Here is a 20,145-nt window from a genome sequence, read left to right on the forward strand (position 1 = left end):
AAATATTTTTTAAAAAAGAAGCTCATAATCTGGTAGCTCAGATACTCATTGATCCACCACCCTCCCCAAACTAACCATGGCATTGAAGCTCCTATTATGTTTCTGACTGGCTGTAGAGAATGGGAATACTGTAGTGAAACAAAAAATTCTTACTCTCAGAGGATTTACAGTTCTTTGGACACCAATAAGCAAAGACATGTTAAGAAATGGAAGTGGGGCTGGGTGGTGGTACACCTGGTTGAGTGCACATGCTACAGTGTACAAGGACCTGGGTTCAAGCCCCCAGTCCTCACCTACAAGGGGAATGTTTTGCAAGTGATGAAGCAGTGCTGCAGGTGTCTCTCTGTCTCTCTCTCCCTCTGTATCCTCTCCTCCCCCTTGATTTCTGATGTCTCTATCCAATAAATAAATAAAGATAAAAAAAGAAATGGAAGAATACAATTTAACTCAGGCTCAGAAGTAATATGCATACATAAGGCCCCTGGCACAACATAAAAATGTTAAAATATATCTATGGATGGCACGATTTTCATTGCTCTTCAGAGAACGCAGTTGAGTCATCCTGGGAGAACATTCCGTTTTGAAGACAAGCCTAGCCTAAATAACTGCCTCATAGTTGGTTTCTAACGTCATCAGAGGTATATTTGCCTATATAGACTTCCTGAGAAGGCCTGGCAGTGGAGCACCCAGTTAAGTGTACATAGTATTAAGTGCAAGGATCTAGGCTCAAGCCTCAGGGCTCTCCGCCTGTACGGAAGACACCTCAGGAGCTGCGAAGCATGTGTGAAGTGTTTATCTTTCTTCTTCTTTTTTTTTTTTTAAAAAACTTTTTATTATTTTATATTTTTTTATTTTCCCTTTTGTTGCCCTTGTTGTTTTTTTGTTGTAGTTATTGATGTCATCATTGTTGGATAGGACAGAGAGAAATGGAGAGAGGAGGGGAAGACAGAGAGGGAGAGAGAAAGATAGACACCTGCAGACCTGCTTCACCGCCTGTGAAGCGACTCCCTTGCAGGTGGGGAGCCGGGGGGCTCGAAGCGAGATACTTCTGTCAGTCCTTGTGCTTTGCGCCACGTGCGCTTAACCCCTTAACCCGCTGTGCTATCGCCCGACTCCCTTTGTCAAATTTCTTAATGAGTAAGATAATCACAACTGAGAATTCAGGAACGATATATAGTTTGCCTCCAGGGTAATCGCTCAGTGCCGGCACTACGAATTCACTGCCCTGCCCCTGGAGACTTTTTTTTTTTTATTTATTGGATAGGACAGAGGAGGGGAGATAGAAAGATAAACACAGGGAGTTGGGCGGTAGTGCAGTGGGTTAAACGCAGGTGTCAAAGCGCGAGGACCAGTGTAAGGATCCCAGTTCGAACCTCCTATCTCTCCCTGTCCTATCCAACAATGACGACATCAATAACAACAACAATAACTACAACAACAATAAAAAGACAAGGGCAACAAAAGGGAAAATAAATAAATAAAATAAAATAAATAAATTTGACAATATCACTTTGTTTTAACTGCCAGAAGCTACGCAGATAGTAGTAGAAAGAGACAGAGGATAGTAGTTCCTCATCTCAAAACTGAATAAACACTTCCTAACTTTCTTCTTTTTCTTTTTCTCTCTTTTTCTTTCTTTTCTTTTCTTCTTCTTCTTTTTTTTTTTTTTTTTTTTGCCTCTAGTGTTACCACTGGGGCTCGGTGCCAGCACTACAAATCCACTACTCCTGGCGGCCATTTTTTCCACTTTATTGGACAAGACAGAGAAATTGAGAGAGGAGGGGAGATAGAGAGGCAGAGAGACAGAGAGACACCTGCAGACCTGCTTCACCACTCGTGAAGAGTCCCCCCTGCAGGTGGAACCAAGGGCACGAACCCAGATCCTTGTGTGGGTCTTTGCGTTTAGTACTGTATGTGCCGGACCGCTGTGACACTGCCCAAACCCTAACACTTTCTAGTGTTCTAAATCCAGTTTTCAAGAAAAGAAATATTATTTTCCCATTATGTACTGGAAAACAGAAAGTTTACAGTTTAACTATTAATGAGAAACAGAAAGAAAAGGCTTTTTTTTTCTTTCAGTTTTCAGTCTGCAGTAGAGTGAAGATAAAGATGATGTCATAGAATTAGGGTCAGCCAGTACGAGAGCTGCTCAGCTATACGAGGAAGTTGTATATGTGAAATAATCAATGTCTAAAATAAATAAATAAATACATACATACATAAGGAAACTAATCTGTCTACATCTATGAAGAATAAAGGTAACCTCTATATGATAACATGAAAGTGAATTGATTGATTGTTCTTCAGTTTAAACTTCTATTATTAAAGCTGGTTATTAAAGTGGGAATGATTAGAACTGATTATGAGAAAATAAAAATGAGAAACGGGCTAGAAACTTGCCAATGTCCATGTCCAGTGGAGAAGCAATTATAGAAGCCAGAAACATCTGCACTCCCAAAACAATTTTAATCCACACTCCCAGTGGGGGAGAAGTGATAGGAGGAAGAGGATAAGAGGGCTCTGAACTCCAGCTCCATCAGAACCCAGAGAGAGAAGAGGAAAAAGGGAGGGACGTTTGGATGTAGTAATAGGGTTACGTGTGGCTTGGAGGGGCAATTATGTACAAATGTAGACAGACAGTTTTAGAGATGATAGTTAACCCATGTCTGCAACCTTAGGAGAACTGCGGAGGACTTAGGAGAATTGCAGTGGAGGGACTGGGGATTCAGGACTCTGGTGGTGGGAACGGTGTGGAATTATACCCTGGTTGACATATAAGTATATCAATATTAAATCACTAATAAAATAAAAAGAGAGAAAATAAAAGTATATCTTAATATCTTTCCTTTCTTTCTTTTTCTTTGTCTTTTGCCACCAGGGTTATGACTGGGGCTTGGTGTCTGCTGGTGGCTATTTCCTTCCCTGCCTCCATTGTTTGGGCCCATTCTTTTTATTACATAGGTCAGAGAGCAAATTGAGAGGGGAGTGGAAGACAGAGAGGGAGAGAGACAGAGATACATCTTCAGGTCTGCTTCACGTTTCCTGGAGTGGGGGCTTGAAACCAGACCTTTGCACATGGGGACATGAGAGCACAACCAGGTGAGCCAGCACTAGGCCTCCCAAGCCAATTATTTCAGGTAGAGAGAGAGAAAGAAAGGAGGGGGAGAGACAGCAAAGGAGCAAAGCTTCCATTAATGTGGTGGGGACCCAGCTTGCATTTTTGTATCTCACATGACAAAATGTCTTAATGTCTTTTTTTTTTTTAAATCTTTCTTATATCTTTTATTACTTATTGGATAGAGACAGCCAGAAATTGAGAGGGGAGGGGGTGATAGAGAGGGAGAGAGACAGAGATACACCTGCAGCCCTGCTTCACCACTTGCAAAGCTTTTCCCCTGCAGGTGGGGACTAGGGACTCGAACCTGGGGCCTTGAGCATTGTAACATGTGTTCAACCAGGTGCGCCACCACTGGCCTCTAAAATATCTTAATTTCTAAAGCAGGGCACTTGATTCATTCTAGTACAACTGTCCTTCACAAGGCTGGCAAAACAGCTCTGCCATGTGCGTGGCCCAGGTCCCATTCTGGCCTCTACTATGTTGAAGGAAGTTCTGGTGCAATAGTGTCTCTATATCTGTCTCTCTGTAGTTCTCTCACTCTCAGCTAACTAACTAACTAAATAAATAATCCTTCATAATAAGGTGTAAATATAAACTTATCAATTATCTCTTTTCTGCTTCAGACAGTTATGTAGGGCCCTGAAACAGCTTGAGGTTTGTAAACAATTAAATTCTGAGTTGGAAATACCAAAGACTATGTGGGAGGTAGGAGAGTAAGTCTATTTGTAAAGAAAGAGGAAAATGTCTTTTCTATTTTTTTTTTTTTTTTACCAGAGAACTGCATAGCTGTGGTTTGTGATGGTATGGGGGTTTGAACCTGGGACTTTGGAGCCTCAGGCATGAGAGTCTCTTTGCGTAACCATTATGCTATCTACCACCACCCAAGAAAGATGTCTTCAACTTACCCAGAGCACAAAGACATTCACTAGATGGTCTGTGTTTGTCCTTTTAAAGGTGTACTTTCCACTATTCTGCATCAATTTGGTGTCTGGTCCTAGTTGAAACAGAAAAACATCAACTTTTAGGATCACCAATATATATACAGAGACTTGATATTAGGTCAAAATGTACCTTTATGGCCACTTGAGCAAACCTCTTTCCAACATCAGGGAATCAAGCCCTAGAGAAATGCTGACCCATCTTTGCAGCAACTTAGATAGTCTAACTTTTCATGGATTGTTAAATTCATAGATTAGCTAAGTCAAAGTAGTAGCTACACATTTCTCTCATTACCATCTGGTTTAGAGAAAGGATTTTCTTCTTTTTAAGAAAGATTTATTTATTCATTTTGTAAGACACACGAAGAATGAATCAGAGCAGCACTTCAGCATATGCTATGCCAGGGATCAAACTTGAGGACTCACACCTGCAAGTCTTTTGTGGCACCTGCTGGGCCACCTCCCCCAGGGCTGATTATTCTTTTCTTTTCTTTTCTTTTCTTTTCTTTTCCTTTCTTTTCTCTTTTCTTTTCTTCCTTCCTTCCTTTCGTTCTTTCTTTCTTTCTTTCTTCATTCCCTTTTGTTGCCCTTGTTGTTTTATTATTGTAGTTATTATTAATGTCGTTGTTGTTGGATAGGACAGAGAGAAATGGAGGGAGGAGGGGAAGACAGAGGGGGAGAGATAGACACCGACACCACAGACCTGCTTCACCACTTGTGAAGCGACTCCCCTACAGGTGGGGAGCCGGGGGCTCCAACCGGGATCCTTACCCAGGTCCTTGCGCTTCGTGCCACGTGCGCTTAACCAGCTGCACAACCGCCCGACTCCCCCAGCCCTGATTATTCTTACATGTATTCTAGTGGAGGAGTTCTATCAGTATTTATACATGGGGGAGCTGGGACTTACCTAATATGTAGGTAAGCCCTGAGAATTCTTGGGGCTGGGCGACGGTGCACCTGGATAAGCTCATATATTACCAAGTGCAGGGAACTGGGTTCAAGCCCCTGCTCATGCAAAGGGGCTGATTCATGAGCAGTGGAGCAGGCCTCTCTGTCTCTTTATCTCCCCGTCCTCTCTCAATTTCTCTCTGTACTATCTAATAAAGGGGGGGAAAAAAAGGAAAAGGGAAAAAAATGGCCACTGGGAGCAGAGGAATCGTAGTTGCTTGAAATCCTGAGAAAGCTACAAGGGTGAGTATCTTCCAAGGGTCCTTTGAAAGGATGTGGAGTTCATGGTAGAATCTGGGTATCATGAAGCAATTCAGTTCCGCACCAAGTACTTCAAGACACTCACGGGTGTTGTCAGTTCTACTCTGTGCTGAGCTGACCAAAGTCCCTAGAGATTTTCACTCCCATGTAATAACCCAAAAGTCAGAGGGAAAATATTAACTAGATTTGTGATGGTTAGCAACCTCACTGCTTTCATCTACAGAAAAAAAAATCTTTTGCTGAAAAATGGAGTTTTTTTTTTTTTTTAATGGATGACAACATGTAAAGGTAGCTGCCAACATGTAAAGAAAGCAAGTCTACTTTAAATCCTTTGAATTTGGGTTTTAGGTAGTCAAGACACTCTTGCTCTAGGCCAAGAGAGTTTCACCAGTACCTCCTTGGACCCTTGCACAGCTCTCTAGGGCTTAGATTTCATTCTCCCCTACAGAAGTGGGAGACAACTAACATTGCTCTATCCCGGAGTGAATTCTCTAGAAAGGGAGATCTGAGTCAAGCAGTCATCACTGCGATACCTTCAGTGTCCCCATCTTCTTACCATGGTTGTTGCCATCAGTGCCACTGTGGAGGGAGGGCACAGGGCATCACAGGAGCTTTCTCTCTTTTGCTGAACTGTATCCTAAGCCAAGAAAACCCCTCACTCAGTGTAAGGGATTATAGTTCTACACAGCAGGGGCTGCTGCCAGTGTTTCACAGTTGCCTCTTCTCTGGTAGGACTCCCTGCCATCCACATTTTACATTCTTCTCTGTACTAAGCAAAGTGCCTGTGGGTTTTTTCCCCATTGGAGTAAGCCACTCTCCCCTTCCACTTGCCATTTACCTCTAAATGTCTGCCTTCTCTTGTGTCCAAGCATAGTTGGAGGGATTTATAAACATGGTATTGGAACATAAATTCCTCTTCTAGCAAAGGCAAAGTTGATGTGTTGGTTTCTTGCAAAAAATGAAATTTTTTCATAGGAAAAATACTTTTTCTTAAATTATCCACCCATCTGTCTACTAGTTCCCTTGCTATCTGTCTCAAAGTGATGATGTTCTTGTATATAGCTAAGTGTCATATCTACATTCTGGAAATGAAGTACTTACATCTTGGCTGTGAATGGAACCCAGCAAGATGGGGGGGAGGGGGTTGCTTCAATGGAGTAAAAAAGGTCTCTTTAACAGATGGTGCTAGGACAATTGGACAGTCACAAGTAGAAAAGTGAAACTAGGCCACCACCTAACACCATACACGAAAGTCAAATAAAAATGAATTAAAGATCTAGATATTAGGCCAGAAACTCTAAAATTTATAGAAGAAAATGTTTGTGAAATTTTGCAGGACCTTCACATCAAAGATGTATTTGGAGACTCAGCCTTCCAGGCAAGGGGAATGAAAACAAGAGTAAATAAATGGGATGACATGAAACTGAAAAGCTTCTACACATCAAAAGCAAACTACACAAGGATAACCAGGCAACTCAGTACAGTAGATGGAAGAAGATACTTGCACATTTCACATCAGACTAGCAAATGATATTGAACATCTACACAGAATTGGTTCAGATCTACAAAAGAAGTAAAAATAATTCAATAAAAAGTGGGCCAAAGAACTAAACAGTTTTCTACAGAAGAGATGCAGATGGTCCCCAGACACAGGAAGAAATGCTACACTTGAGAAATGCAAATTAAAACTATATTGAGGGGGCCAGGTGGTGGCACACCTATAGTGTGCAAGGACTCAGGTTTGAGCCCCCGGTCCCCACCTGCAGGGGGAAAGCTTCAGGAGTGGTGAAGCAGGGCTGCAGGTGTTTCCTTCTCTCTCTCTTTCTCTCTCTCCCCCTCTGTCACACTCTTCCCTCTCCATTTCTGGCTGTCTCTATCTAATAAAGATTAAAAAAAATTTTTTAAACTATATTGAGATACCATCTCACACCTGAGAGAGTGGCTTACATCAACAAACCAGGAAATGACAGGTGTTGGAGAGGTTGTGGAGAAAAGGGAACTCTGTATCACTGCTGGTGGGAATGCAAATTGGTACAGCTTTGGAAGACTGTATGGACAGTCCTTAAACAAATCAAAATTAAAGTACCTTATGACCCAGCAATACCACTCCTGGGCATTACCCAGTGGACACTCAAATACTAATCAGACGGGACATATGCACCTCTATGTTCATAGCTGCATTATTCACAACAGCCAAAGAGTGGAAGCAGCCCAGATGCCCATCACCAGATGACTGGCTGAAGTTATGGGACATATATTCCGTGGAATCAAAAAAGATGATATTGTGTCCCTTAGGACAAAATGGATGGAACTGGAGGTGGTTGTGCTTAGCAAAATAAGTAATGGGAAGAAAGACAGCTACAGGTGGTTTCACTCATGTGTGGAATCTAGAGATCTGATTTACATGAGCTTGTCATAAAACAAGCAAAAAAATCCAAACAAAACAGACGCAAGCAAACTGTATGACTTTTAAGAACTCTGGTGGTTCTCTTTGGGAGGTGGGAGGGTAGAGACACAGAACTTTGGTGTTGTGTGTGGTGTGGAGCTATACACTGTAGTCTTACCATCTTGTAACAAACTATTAATAATAAATGGAAATTTTTTTTAAATGGGGGGTTTGACTGTGGCTTCAGGGAAACGTACCAGTGAAAATCACCAAGCCATAGCACCAATCTGTATTCCTGATGATACAGCCTCGGAGTATTAGCTTGTCATGGCCCAGGGAGTAGCTTTTCCCCTTATACATCAGTATTCCTACGAATCTGTCCAACTTGTTATTGGGAATTTCACATTTCACTTCTCCTGAAGAAAAATGCAGTAAGAGCCTTGATATTGTAAATTTACACTTTTTCTAAACAGGAGAAAAGGAAGCTTAACAAAACAGAAGAGAGATTTGTCTTTCAAAATATGTATAGACTTTTCCCCCATCCCCACACAGCTACTTCCCATTTCTCACCAGCCCTCTTTAGAACAGACAGAGTTTTCTAGGTATCAAAGTAGAATATTTCAGTGTGTGACAGGGGTCATATAGGGATAAGCTTATCACCATCAGTACTGCCACATCATACGACCACTGGACATAAAGAAATTTAAGAAAACTAACTTAAAGCAAAACTGATATCTGTTTCCAAAATGGAAATAACTTGATGTTTCCTGAGTAATACAGTAAAATAGGCCCTTTGGAAGTGCATATAAGTCACACATTGCCTACAGGTTAAGTGCTACTGACTTTTAGAAATACTGCCTCCCAAAAGTTTCTTTTGTCTGTACTTGAAAACATGTTTCCAAACTTGTATTACATATAGTATTCATCTTTTTATACTATATTGTGATCTTCCATGTCTATAAGTATTAACTTGTATGTTATTTTTTTAATAAACTATATAGAATTCATCATACAAATACTTTATTTAACTTGCTCTCTGCTGATGAAACTTTTGGTGGGGAAGCCCGTTTCCTAACTCACCGTCAAAGGCAGACAGGAGTAGCATATTATCTTCCATGTCACTGGTAACCGAGATGGCCTGCTTCACTTTCAGATTGGTTTCACTAGAGTAAAAGATGCACAGTCACGAGTCCAGGATGCATACACAACAGCAGCACAGACCCAGGGTCTCCTGCTTCTTCAAGAGGGTTTAAAAACAGATGTTGCCAGTAGAGTTTGTGGTATGGGTTCAAGTCAGGAGAAATACCCCTACTGTTCTCTTCTTTCAAAGGCAATATTGAAGTCAGAGGGCTACAAGGAAGCTCACTCACTTCCTGCTCACACACCCAGCAACAGGCCATCACTACTTTAGCCCAGGAAGTTTAGAGAAGCTGAAGAGACATCTCACACACACACACACACACACACACACACACACACACACACACACACACACACACACACCCCAAGGGTGGGGAAGATAGCACAGTGGTTATACAAAAGAGTTTCATGCCTGAGGTTCCAAGATGTCAAGTTCAATTTTTTTTTAATTATATTTATTTGGTAGAGACCGTCAAAAATTGAGAGTAAGGGAAAATAGAGAGAGGGAGAGAGGCAGACATCTATAGCACAGCTTCACCACTTGTGAAGCCTTTCTGCTGTAGGTGGGGATCAGGGGCTTGAACCCAGGTCCTTGTACACTGTAACACATGTGGTCAACTAGGTGTGCCACCACCCATCCAGGTTCGATTTTCTGCACCGCTTTAAGCCAGAGCAGTGCAGTGCTCTGACAAGAACAAATTAAACAAACAAATAAATAAATAGCAGGTCCTGGTAAGAATTTGGTTAGAACTGCCAATACACATACCAATTAACCATTCACTGGTGCCAAATGCAGAGAGACAGAAGCAAAAACGGAAACAATGCAGAATGATTGTGGGTACCAACAGGAATAGTAAGAACGCAGGACTAGCTCTCTGAAGATGGCCCCCACACTCCTTAGACCTTGGTTTTCGTGTGCTAATAGATTCTTAAATTCTTTATGGAACATGACATTTAATCAGTAAACAGTCTCCCCCATGCTCATTCCCCTCCTTCTGAAAGTCTGGAGTGCTCTTGCAAGTTTCAGTTTTGTTTACCTCTTTCCCTCCACTCAGCACTGTTGTATATAGCCAGCCAGAGTGTCTTCAGCTTATGTCAGGAGAATGTGGAGTTTATTTGCTTTGCTCTTGCAGTGGATGGTGAATTACTGCCACCAAGAGCTCAGCCTTAAGTTTGAGGTCCTAAGAGTCTGACCTCCTTCCTTCTTCCTCAAACCCCTCCCCCACATCACCCAGAAAACCACTCAGTTCTGGCTGTTGGTGATGCTGGGGTTGAACTGAGACAGCTCACACGCACTGCTGCTATCCCATCTCCCTGGCTCCTTCGTGTCTTCTTTCCTGTAGATATTTCTAGCTTCCATCTCCCATGTCTGACTATTTCCACCTGAAAATATAGCTCTTTCTCTGAGTCATGCTTCCCCCAGTGAGAAACCACCACTATAAGCTGGCTCAGTTGTCTTTTTTCAAACATTTTTGCATCTCCTTCATGCATTTTTTCTTATTAGTGATTCAGCAGTGACTTACACAATTATATGATTTTTTTTTTGTCTCCAGGGTTATTGCTGGGGTCAGTGTTGGCACTATGATTCCATTGCTCCTGTTGGCTCCTGCCTGCCCCCCCCTCCACTGGATAAGACAGAGAAAAAGTGAGAGGGGTGGGGAATTCCCGCTAGAGGGGGAGAGAGAAAGATACATCTGTAGATCTGTTTCACTGCTTGTGAATCAATCCCCTTGCAGGTAGGGAGCCAGGGACTCAAACCAGGATCTTTGCACTTTGTTTTTGTTTAAGCTGTTGCACCACCAATTATTCAATTTTAAGATCATGTTTTCACATCCACATAAATGTGTGTGTAAGTCACCATAGCCACCACCAAAGCCCTGTGGCACCTCCTCTTCCCATCTTTCTGATAACTACCATAGTTCCATCCAGATAGTTTGGCTACCGTTTATTTTGCGAGTTCCTTTGTTGTTGTTTTTTTAAATTTTTTAAAATTTATTTTCTTTTTTGTTGCCCTTGTTGTTTTTTATTGTTGTTGTATTTATTATTATTGTCATCGTTGTTGGATAGGACAGAAAGAAATGGAGAGAGGAGAAGACCGAGAGAGAGGGAGAGAAAGACAGACACCTGCAGACCTACTTCACCACCTGTGAAGTGACTCCCCTGCAGGTGGGGAGCTGAGGGTTTGAACCAGGATCCTTAGGCCGGTCCTTGTGCTTTGAGCCACGTGCGCTTAACCTGCTGCACTACCGCCCAGCTCCCGAGTTCCTTTGTTCTAGTAGTCTACATTCCACATATGTGGCTCAACTGTCCTCATGAACTATCAAGGGGAAACACTTACCCATCCAGGTCTGCTGTTTCCACATATGTCAGACTGCCAGGTTCACTGCTAGAGAGCAACAGTATATCAGCCTGTGGTCAGGAAAGTCAGAGAAGACAAGGGAAGCAGGGTGGCAGACTTGCAACATTACAGTGTCACAGAATAGATGTGCATCCTAAGAATTTTCTAGACATCTGGTTTACCTTCTTTGACTAAGACTCATCATTGTAACTGCACACATATCTCCCCAAACTCGTTACACTTGGTCTATAGCTCTGGTAAAAGATGGACAAGAATAAACATCTTACCACGTGAGCCATTGGTCTCCAGATGCAATGAGGCCGATCACCAAAAGCAGTAGCAGCAAAAGTGCTAAAAGTCTTCCCACTCAAGCCAAAAAAAGAGAAAAGGTCAAAGTCGAAAGAGGTACTCACCGGGACAGGCTGATTATTTTGTAGTTTTATTATATCTCCCACATGAATGTTCATCCACTTGTTACATTCCACCCTGCAAAAAAATGACTCTTAAATGCCTGCTTTGAGAATCTCCCCCCAAACCTGTCTTTTAAAATTTTTATTGTGATTTAATATTGATTTACAAAATTATGGGATAACAAAGGTATAATTCTGCACCAGAGTTCTGTGTCCCCATTCCCTCCACTAGAAACTGCAATAGTTCTCCCAAAATTACAGATATAGCAAATCCCTGTTTTAATAAGAAAGAAAGAAAGAAAGAAAGAAAGAAAGAAAGAAAAAAGAAAGAAAGAGAGAGAGAGAGAGAGAAAGGAAGGAAGGAAGGAAGGAAGGGAGAGAGAGAGGAAGAAAGAAAAAGAACGAGAGAGACTGAAAAGAAATCAAGACTGGGGGGATATATCCTAAGGAACCCAAAAAGATCTGTGTACACACATGTTCTTGGCAGCACAATTTGTAACAGCCAAAACCTGGCAGCAACCCAGGTGTCCAACAGCAGACGAGTGGCTGAGCAAGTTGTGGTCTATATACACAATGGAATACTACTCAGCTGTAAAAAATGGTGACTTCACCGTTTTCAGCTGATCTTGGATGGACCTTGAAAAAATCATGTTGAGTGAAATAATTCAGAAACAGAAGGATGAATATGGGATGATCTCACTCTCAGGCAGAAGTTGAAAAACAAAATCAGAAGAGAAAACACAAGTAGAACCTGAACTGGAATTGGTGTATTGCACCAAAGTAAAAGACTCTGGGGTGGTGAGGGGGAGAATACAGGTCCATGAAGGATGACAGAGGACCTAGTGGGGGTTGTGTTGTTATATGGGAAACTGGGAATATTCTGCATGTACAAACTATTATATTTACTGTCGAATGTAAAACATTAATTCCTCAATAAAGAAATTAAAAAAAAAAAGAAATCAAGACTCAGTGAAGACCAAACTGGTTTGTGACACATCCTTGTAGAACAGGGCTGGTTTCTCTTGACTTCAGGTTATAAATGTTTTCTCCAACTACAAAAGTGTATACAGACATGCATGCACATAATTATTCTTTAAGTACTGAGTAGTGGCACACTTAGTTGAGCACACATCCTACAATGTGCAAGGTTCCAGGTTTGAGCCCCCGGTCCCCACCTGCAGGGGGACAGCTTTGCAAGTGAGCTCAGATCTACAGGGTCATATAGGCTCCTAAGCTGAATATGGGCCCCAGATCAGATCAAATCAATAGGATTTACAGTCAACAATATTTATACACCTTTCCCATATTTGGGAGCTATTCTCTTCCCTGATCCAGCTTTCTGGTTCTTTTTCCAGCCATGACATAATCTCCCCAGACAATAACTTGGATCCACCTGCATATCAGATGTCATGCTCAGAAAAAACAAACAAAAAACAAAACCAAAAAAAACTAGTATAGTCATGGGCCCTTTGGAATATACCTAAAATAGGCTTACTAACTATCTACAAAACAGAGGGCCCCCCAAATTTTCATCTGCACTAACTCAGCCTTTAGGTTCATGATTGGTCAATAATTTGTCTGGCTTTATATATTAAGCCTTCTTTCAGCCACCAGGTTCCAGATGGTACCATGATGCCAACTGGACTTTCCTGGGCAGATGACCCCACCAATGTGTCCTGGAGCCCCACTTCCCCAGAGCCCCACCCCACTAGGGAAAGAGAGAGGCAGGCTGGGAGTATGGATCAACCTGCCAAAGCCCATATTCAGCAGGGAAGCAATTACAGAAGCCAGACCTTCCACCTTCTGCATCCCATAACGAACCAGGGTCCATACTCCCATGGGTTAAAGAATAGGAAAGCTATCAGGGGAGGGAATGGGATACGAAGCCCTGGTGGTGGGAACTGTGTGGAGTTGCACCCCTCTTATCCTGTGGTTCTCGTCAGTGTTTCCTTTTTATAAATAAAAATCATTAAAAAAAAATCCACCGCAAACATCCTGGTTTTGCTTAACTGCCCCCCTACCCCCCTGCCCTGAGGTGCTTACGATTTACCTTTAGACCAAACCTTACACGGTAACTTCCCAATGACTGTCAAATCAAAGATTTAGCCCTGTATTGTGTATTGTTTAATGATTAGTAAATGACCTCTTCTCTTCCCTAACCACTTGGGTATATCTACCCGTTTGTACCCCCAAATAAACGAGATGGCTCCCTGAAAAAAAAAAATGTAAACTTAGAAAAAAAAAAAGAAAAAAGTTAAGGGAGACAGCTGAGTCATTATAATAATGTCACCAAATTAAGGTGACAACTGTCATTCATTCATGTGATTGTCAGAAAACCCTCTCAAAATCTCAGTTCCTATTTACTTTGAGTTGACATGCAGTAGGCAGTTACATGATTTCCCAACTGTGTGTATGAAATGAGAGTTCCCAGAAAACGCTGCATCTCTTACAGCCTGCTGAGTACTGCTCTGCTATACGATGCATATCATATACACAGTGTATACACTGTAGATCATTTGTTTGCCCATTTACTTCTTTTTCCAGTTTTTGTTTATAATAAAATTTCACCTATGTATGCATGTGCATAAAGGAGAGAGAGAGGGAGGGAGAGAAAGAGAGAGTGCAAGCCTGAACAGAAGTTATCGTGGAATGGTCTATAACTAACTATCCATTGTTGTTCTAGAAACAGATGCATCTGGACCCCTGCACTAATAATAATCATTTCTATAGTAATGCCATGTCATAATTTATTCACTGCTTTAAAAGGCATTATCTCAATTTCACCAACATCCTACAAGGTAGAGGATAGCATCTCCACTTATATACAGATAAGAAAATATATGGGACAATCAACCTGCCAGCATCCATATCCAGCAGAGAAGCAATTCCACAAGCCAGAACTCCCACCTTCTGCACCTCATAAAGAATTTTGGTTCATACTCCCAGAGGAATAAAGAGTAAGGAATCTTCCAATGGAGGGGATGGGACATGGAACTCTGGTGGTGGGAACTGTGTGGAACTGCACCCGTTATCTTACAATCTACTTAATCATTATTAAATCACTAACAAAAAAATTAAAAATATATGGGACAAAGAGAGACCTAAGGTCACACTGCAAGCTCAGGGCACATTAGCTTGAGAAATACATTAAAAAAAAAACATTTTATTCACCACATTTTCAAAACATCCAACCCCCAAGTCTTTTTCTTATATTGAATTGCCTTTCCAAAGCACCCAGCACATCCAGCTCTAGCAAGACCGGCCCTCCTGGGGTCAGTCCTAGATTGGCTTCCTTACAATAACTTACCTCCCATTCTTCAGAATTAGAACAGGGCGGTTGTTGACTTGATTGTCATTTTGGTGCCTTTTCTAAAATTACACAAGAAAATACATAGAGAGAGCTACATGTAGAAGGCTAGTATTTGGAAATATTACCCAATGTTGCCTCCCCTCATTATTTTTTTTTGTTTGTTTTGTTTCTCTTGATGCCCTTCTACCATTCAAAGCAAAACAATAGGCTTTTCTGCCTCCAAGGACTAGGGAAAGAAGTTAAGGGGAGGGGGGCACAGAGAACAGAGGAACAAAAATTCTGACTTTGAAGTGGAAAGTCAAAGCTTGGAGAATGGAAACCAAAAAACTATGTCAGAAGCCAATGGGGAAGGGGGAAAAAAAAAAGCAGCATGCTGGGCAGGACTAGTCTTACAAATCTTAGTTGGAAAGTTAAGTAGTCTCAGGGGCTGGGCGGGAGCGCAGCAGGTTCAGCGCACATAGTATGAAGCACAAGGACCTGCGCAAGAATCCTGGTTAGAGCCTCCAGCTCCCCACCTACGGGGGGGGGGGGGTCACTTCACAAACAGTGAAACAGGTCTGCAGGTGTCTTTCTCTCTCCTTCTTGATCTTCTCCTCCTCTCTCAATTTCTTTCTGTCCTATCCTATAAAAAAAAAAATGGAAAAAAAAATTTCCACCAGGAACTAGAAATATTCTGTTCTCAAACTTTGTTCTGAAAAATACATTCTGAAAAAAACCCAAAAGAACTCTCTGAGGGGAATTACAGACAGGTCTACAGGAATGGCTTCCCCAATACCATGAGCAGACATGACACTGCGTCTTCATGCTCATCCTTCTCTGCTGGCTGCTATAAAGAGCAAGGAGGAAGTCACCAAGTCGTCTGGCAATCATTTTCTCCCTCCAAGGCCAGAAAGTTAGACTTAGTCTCTGCTTTGTTGTGAGGCTTTCTAAAACCAGAGGACTCCTAGTTGTGCATACTTGATAGAACCAACCATTGAAAAAGGAAATAGGGACAGTGGGGAGAAGGGGGATGTAGAGAGAGGAGAAAGAAAGAATAGGAAAAAGATGAGAGAGAAGGAGGGATGGGAAGAATAATATAATAGGAAGAGGAAGAATGGAGGAATAAGAGTGAGCGCAAATTCAGAGAAAGCTAAGAAGGGAGTGAAGGAAGGAGTGTAGTTAAAAAGGAGAAAGGAGTCACGTTGGGAAAACAGGAGATGGGAGGAAATGTGGAAGAAGAAACTCAAACATGGTGGTGGGGAAAGACAGAGAAAGGTCTGGAAGTGCTCCCTCTGGCACTGCATATTCTATTAATGTTCAGTGTAAGGTCATTTACATAGTCCTCTGGAATACACAGGAAACAAACAAGGGACACTTGGCTCTCATTTAGTTATTTTTTCTATCACTGGATAGATTGGGGAAGTCTGTCTGGCTCCACAGCCTGACTAGGTACAGCGAGGGAATAAAGATCCAGAAAGTCATTTCACCAAGTCATCGATGGCATCTTTCACTGCTGTTATGGTCAACACCACCACTAGGGGTACCACGGTTGTGTACCATGTCAAGGAGGAGATCTGGGGAATCAGCTGGGAGAGAGAGAGGCAGAGGCAGAGAAACTTGGGTCAGTTTAAAGAAGCATCTATTTCCTCCCAACCCCTCCACCTCCACCACCATTTCCACCTCTATCGGTTCAAATGAAATCCAACTACTATAGTCTCTTATTCACTACTGTAACCTTTGTAGAGACTCAAATATAAGTAAATCTCTCCCAAGAAAGGATAAAACAAGAGGTGGCCATAAGTTGCAACTTATCTGTCCTGAACTCTACACTACCTTTGTCTTAAAGGCAAAGGGCCATTTCTCCTCTGATGATGAAGGTGCTAAAGATGGGATAAAAGTGGATACTTGGAAATCCACATACCTCTCCCACCCCTTCAGCACAAGAGGCAATGCAATGATCGGTTCTTCTCTCCCCACTTGGGACTAACCTGCCCTGCTTCTTGTGCTTTTGTGTTCTAAACCATTCTCCTTCCTCAGTACTGAGGCAGGTTGACTTCTTGACATGGAAAACTGGGTCAAGAAGGGAAGGCTGATTGATCTGTAGCTTCAGTTGAGGTCAAGAGCCTGTGCTCTCCTATGGCCAAGCTAAATTGTGACCAGGCTGCCATGATGAGACGGGGTCTGGTGGCCCTGTCTCCTGCTTAGAGAAGCTTGTTTTACTCTGATTAATCCTGACCATAGCTGCTCCAGAGAACTAATTGGGCTGAACCGTCCATTTGACTTTTTTTCTGAGACGTCTCTCAGTTTAGAGAGGAGGACTGATTATACAATGTGGTCCCAAACAAGTTTTTAAAACACTCTGTACAAAGCCCCCAAAGGCAGTACCTGTAGGACCAGCAATGCAAGGAAATAAGCATTGGCAAGTCTCTGGAACTGCTCGAATAAGTTCAGGGGCAAGAAGCTCAAGATGTTGTATTTTGAGGTCTTGATGGTATTGTTCTGTGAGTAAAAGAAAAGCATAATTAGAGGAATAAAAGTCAGCTGAGAACTAGGTTGATAAATATCTGCCCTAAACTCCTAGTCTTGACAAAAAGAGCCAAGGAAAAGTCACAGTTCTCCAACGCAGGGAGATGGAAGAAGTATTCACCTGCTTCTCATTTCCCATCAACCTCCATTTTTCTTTGAAGCCTAGAGAGGCCTAGAGGATGCAAAAGATGGGCAAAGCTGACCAAGATGGGCCTTTCTTTGGGGGGAGAATGTATTTCTGCCCTGGAGAGAGTACTTTGCTTAGAAATACTATTTTCTTAAATATTTTATTTATTAATGAGAAAGGAGGAGAAGATAGAAAGAACCAGACATCACTCTGGTACATGTGCTGCCGGGGAATAAACTCAAGACCTCATGCTTGAGAGTCCAATGCTTTATCCACTGTGCCGCCTCCCGGACCACACTTAGAAATACTATTGATCAAAAAAAGAAAGAAATACTATTGATCAATTAATAAGGATAATATAATTATTGATGATAAACACTTATACCTACTGAATATTTACTAAGTGTCAGGCACTGCTCAAGGCACTTTTTTAATGTAACACTTATTTAATCCTCAAAATAATCCTATCAGAGAGAGTACTATTTGAACCTCTTTTGATGAGAAGGTAATTGAGGCACTGAAGTTATCTGTTCAAGACCACACAATTACAGAGTATGGACTGTGCTGTGCTTCGATTCACTTGTGCAACCATTCAAATGCTTTCCTTCTTAGAAAAAAAAAATCCTTCAGTTTCACCTTACACTCTAGCTTCTAAGGTTCTGTTCAGCCTGTCGACAGTGGCCATGTGTCCCATCTGTGTCTATTCTATTCCAGAGCTCTCTAATGAAGCCTTTGTTAATCTGACAAACTTGGTCTGGTATACTTTATGTTGTCCTAAACGTATCCCTAAAACACTGCTTTCTATAATGAAGGATGTCAGATGCCAAGAACAAAGAAATGGTTTTCAACTCTAGTTCACTAAAAGTTCCTATGCTTGTTGTCAGCAACGGAGAATCACCTGCCCATTACTTCTCCCCAGAGTCTGAAGAGTTTTGACCTTCACCTCCCTCCCTCCCTTCCTCCCTCCCTTCCTTCCTTCCTTCCTTCCTTCCTTCCTTCCTTCCTTCCTTTCTCCCTCCCTCCCTCCCTCCCTCTCTCCTCTTTCTTTCTTTCTTTCTTTCTTTCTTTCTTTCTTTCTTTCTTTCTTTCTTTCTTTCTTTCTTTCTTGCCTCCAGGGTTATTTCTAGGGCTTGGTGCAAGCACTATGAACCCACTGCTCCTGGTAGCCATTTCCCACCCCCCATTTTATTGAAAAGGACAGAGAGAAATTGAGAGGGGAGGGGGAGATAGAGAGGGAGAGAGAGACCTGTGGGGAACTGGGGACTCGAACCTGGATCCTTGTGTGGGTCCTTGTGCTTTGTAGTATGTGTGATAACCGCCTGACCTCCCTATCTTTTATGTTTCTAAGTAAAAACGAGAATTTCAACCTCTTCCATTCCTGACCTCAAGATTTGGACAGGTCCACCTCACTTTCAACCTTTGGCTCTTCAATCATTTGAAGAGGTCAGAGCTTAAATCTAAGAGCTCAAGGAAAGCAGAGGAAGGAGACTGGATATTTCCCAAAGCGCAGGGCTTCTCCCCCACCTCCTTTACCCACAATGTCAAACAAAAGAACTAGGCCAGTTGCAGTCTTGCAGTCCAGTGGCTTGCTGCTCAGTATAACAATTCTGCTACGCCTTGTCCTGGAAGACATCAGTCTTCTTCTTGGAGAACCAAAATGATTTCCTCTTAAGGCTAATGCTTTTCTACCCAGCCATATAATTAGTCATGTAACTTAGCACTTAGGGGTTTAAAGATCCAAGATGAAAGTTTAAAAAATTAGGGGGTGATGAGACAACCTAACAGGGGATGAGGTGTGTCTGCTTTGTTACGCACAGCCCATGCTCAAGTTCCTCTCCCGCTACACTGGGAGAAGTTGTGGTGCTGTGGTGTGGTGGTCTTCATTCTCTTCCTCTCTGCCTCTGTTTCTCTCTCTCTCTTTTTTTTTTGCTTCCAGGGTTATTGCTGGGGCTCAGTGCCTGCACTCGAATCCACTGCTCCTGGAGGCCATTTTTCCCCTTTGTTGCCCTTGTTGTTTATCGTTGTTGTGGTTACTGTTATTCCTGTTGTCGTTGTTGGATAGGACAGAGAGAAATGGAGAGGAGAGGGGAAGACAGAAATGGGGAGAGAAAGATGGACACCTGCAGACCTGCTTCACCGCCTGCGAGGTGATCCCCCTGCAGGTGGGGAGCCGGGGAGCTCAAACCAGGATCTTTTCGCCGGTCCTTGCTTTGCGCCATGTGCGCTTAATCTACTGCACTACTGCCTACCCCCCACCTCTCTCTATTTCTTTATCTGAAATAGTCAGCCCAGACTAGTGAACTTTGGTGAAAATGACAACAAAAAGAATCTAGCCATCCATTCATCCACCTATCCATCCATCCATCCATCCATCCATCCATCCATCCATCCATCCATCCATCCATCCATTTTGGTGTATGCTCTGGAAGGAGGCACAGTGGTAGAACACTATACCTGCGAGTATCAAGTCCTTAGTTTGATCCCTGACACATGTTAGAGCTCCCAGCCTTCTTTCCCTCTCATTCTTTGTGTTAGTAATGAAATATTTGGTGACATGTTGAAATATTTCTCTATGATTCTCCTCTTTCTTTCTTTCTTCCTTTTTTTTTTTTTTTTAACCAGAGCACTGTTCAGCTCTGGCTTATGGTGGTGTAAGGGATCAAA

At 42.3% G+C, this 20,145-nt stretch overlaps 1 protein-coding gene across 6 annotated transcripts in view; it reads right to left on the reverse strand.

Annotated features, from left to right (window-relative positions):
* LOC103113365 (phospholipid-transporting ATPase FetA-like) overlaps positions 1–20,145 on the reverse strand; it is a 120,527-nt gene that overhangs the window by 56,115 nt on the left and 44,267 nt on the right. For 3 of the 6 annotated variants that reach the window (XM_060199227.1, XM_060199231.1, XM_060199232.1), the window contains exons 5-12: positions 17,214–17,327; positions 16,316–16,414; positions 14,847–14,908; positions 11,417–11,615; positions 11,130–11,200; positions 8,732–8,814; positions 7,909–8,067; positions 4,024–4,112 (exon numbers count right to left, since the gene is read on the reverse strand). In XM_060199227.1, the coding sequence (XP_060055210.1) occupies positions 4,024–4,112; positions 7,909–8,067; positions 8,732–8,814; positions 11,130–11,200; positions 11,417–11,615; positions 14,847–14,908; positions 16,316–16,414; positions 17,214–17,327 (876 nt within the window). The remainder of the gene's footprint in view (positions 1–4,023; positions 4,113–7,908; positions 8,068–8,731; positions 8,815–11,129; positions 11,201–11,416; positions 11,616–14,846; positions 14,909–16,315; positions 16,415–17,213; positions 17,328–20,145) is intronic. The other 3 variants (XM_060199228.1, XM_016188040.2, XM_060199229.1) reach the window with 3 other exon arrangements.

Source organism: Erinaceus europaeus, chromosome 10 (assembly GCF_950295315.1).
Source record: "Erinaceus europaeus chromosome 10, mEriEur2.1, whole genome shotgun sequence".
Taxonomy (NCBI): domain Eukaryota; kingdom Metazoa; phylum Chordata; class Mammalia; order Eulipotyphla; family Erinaceidae; genus Erinaceus; species Erinaceus europaeus.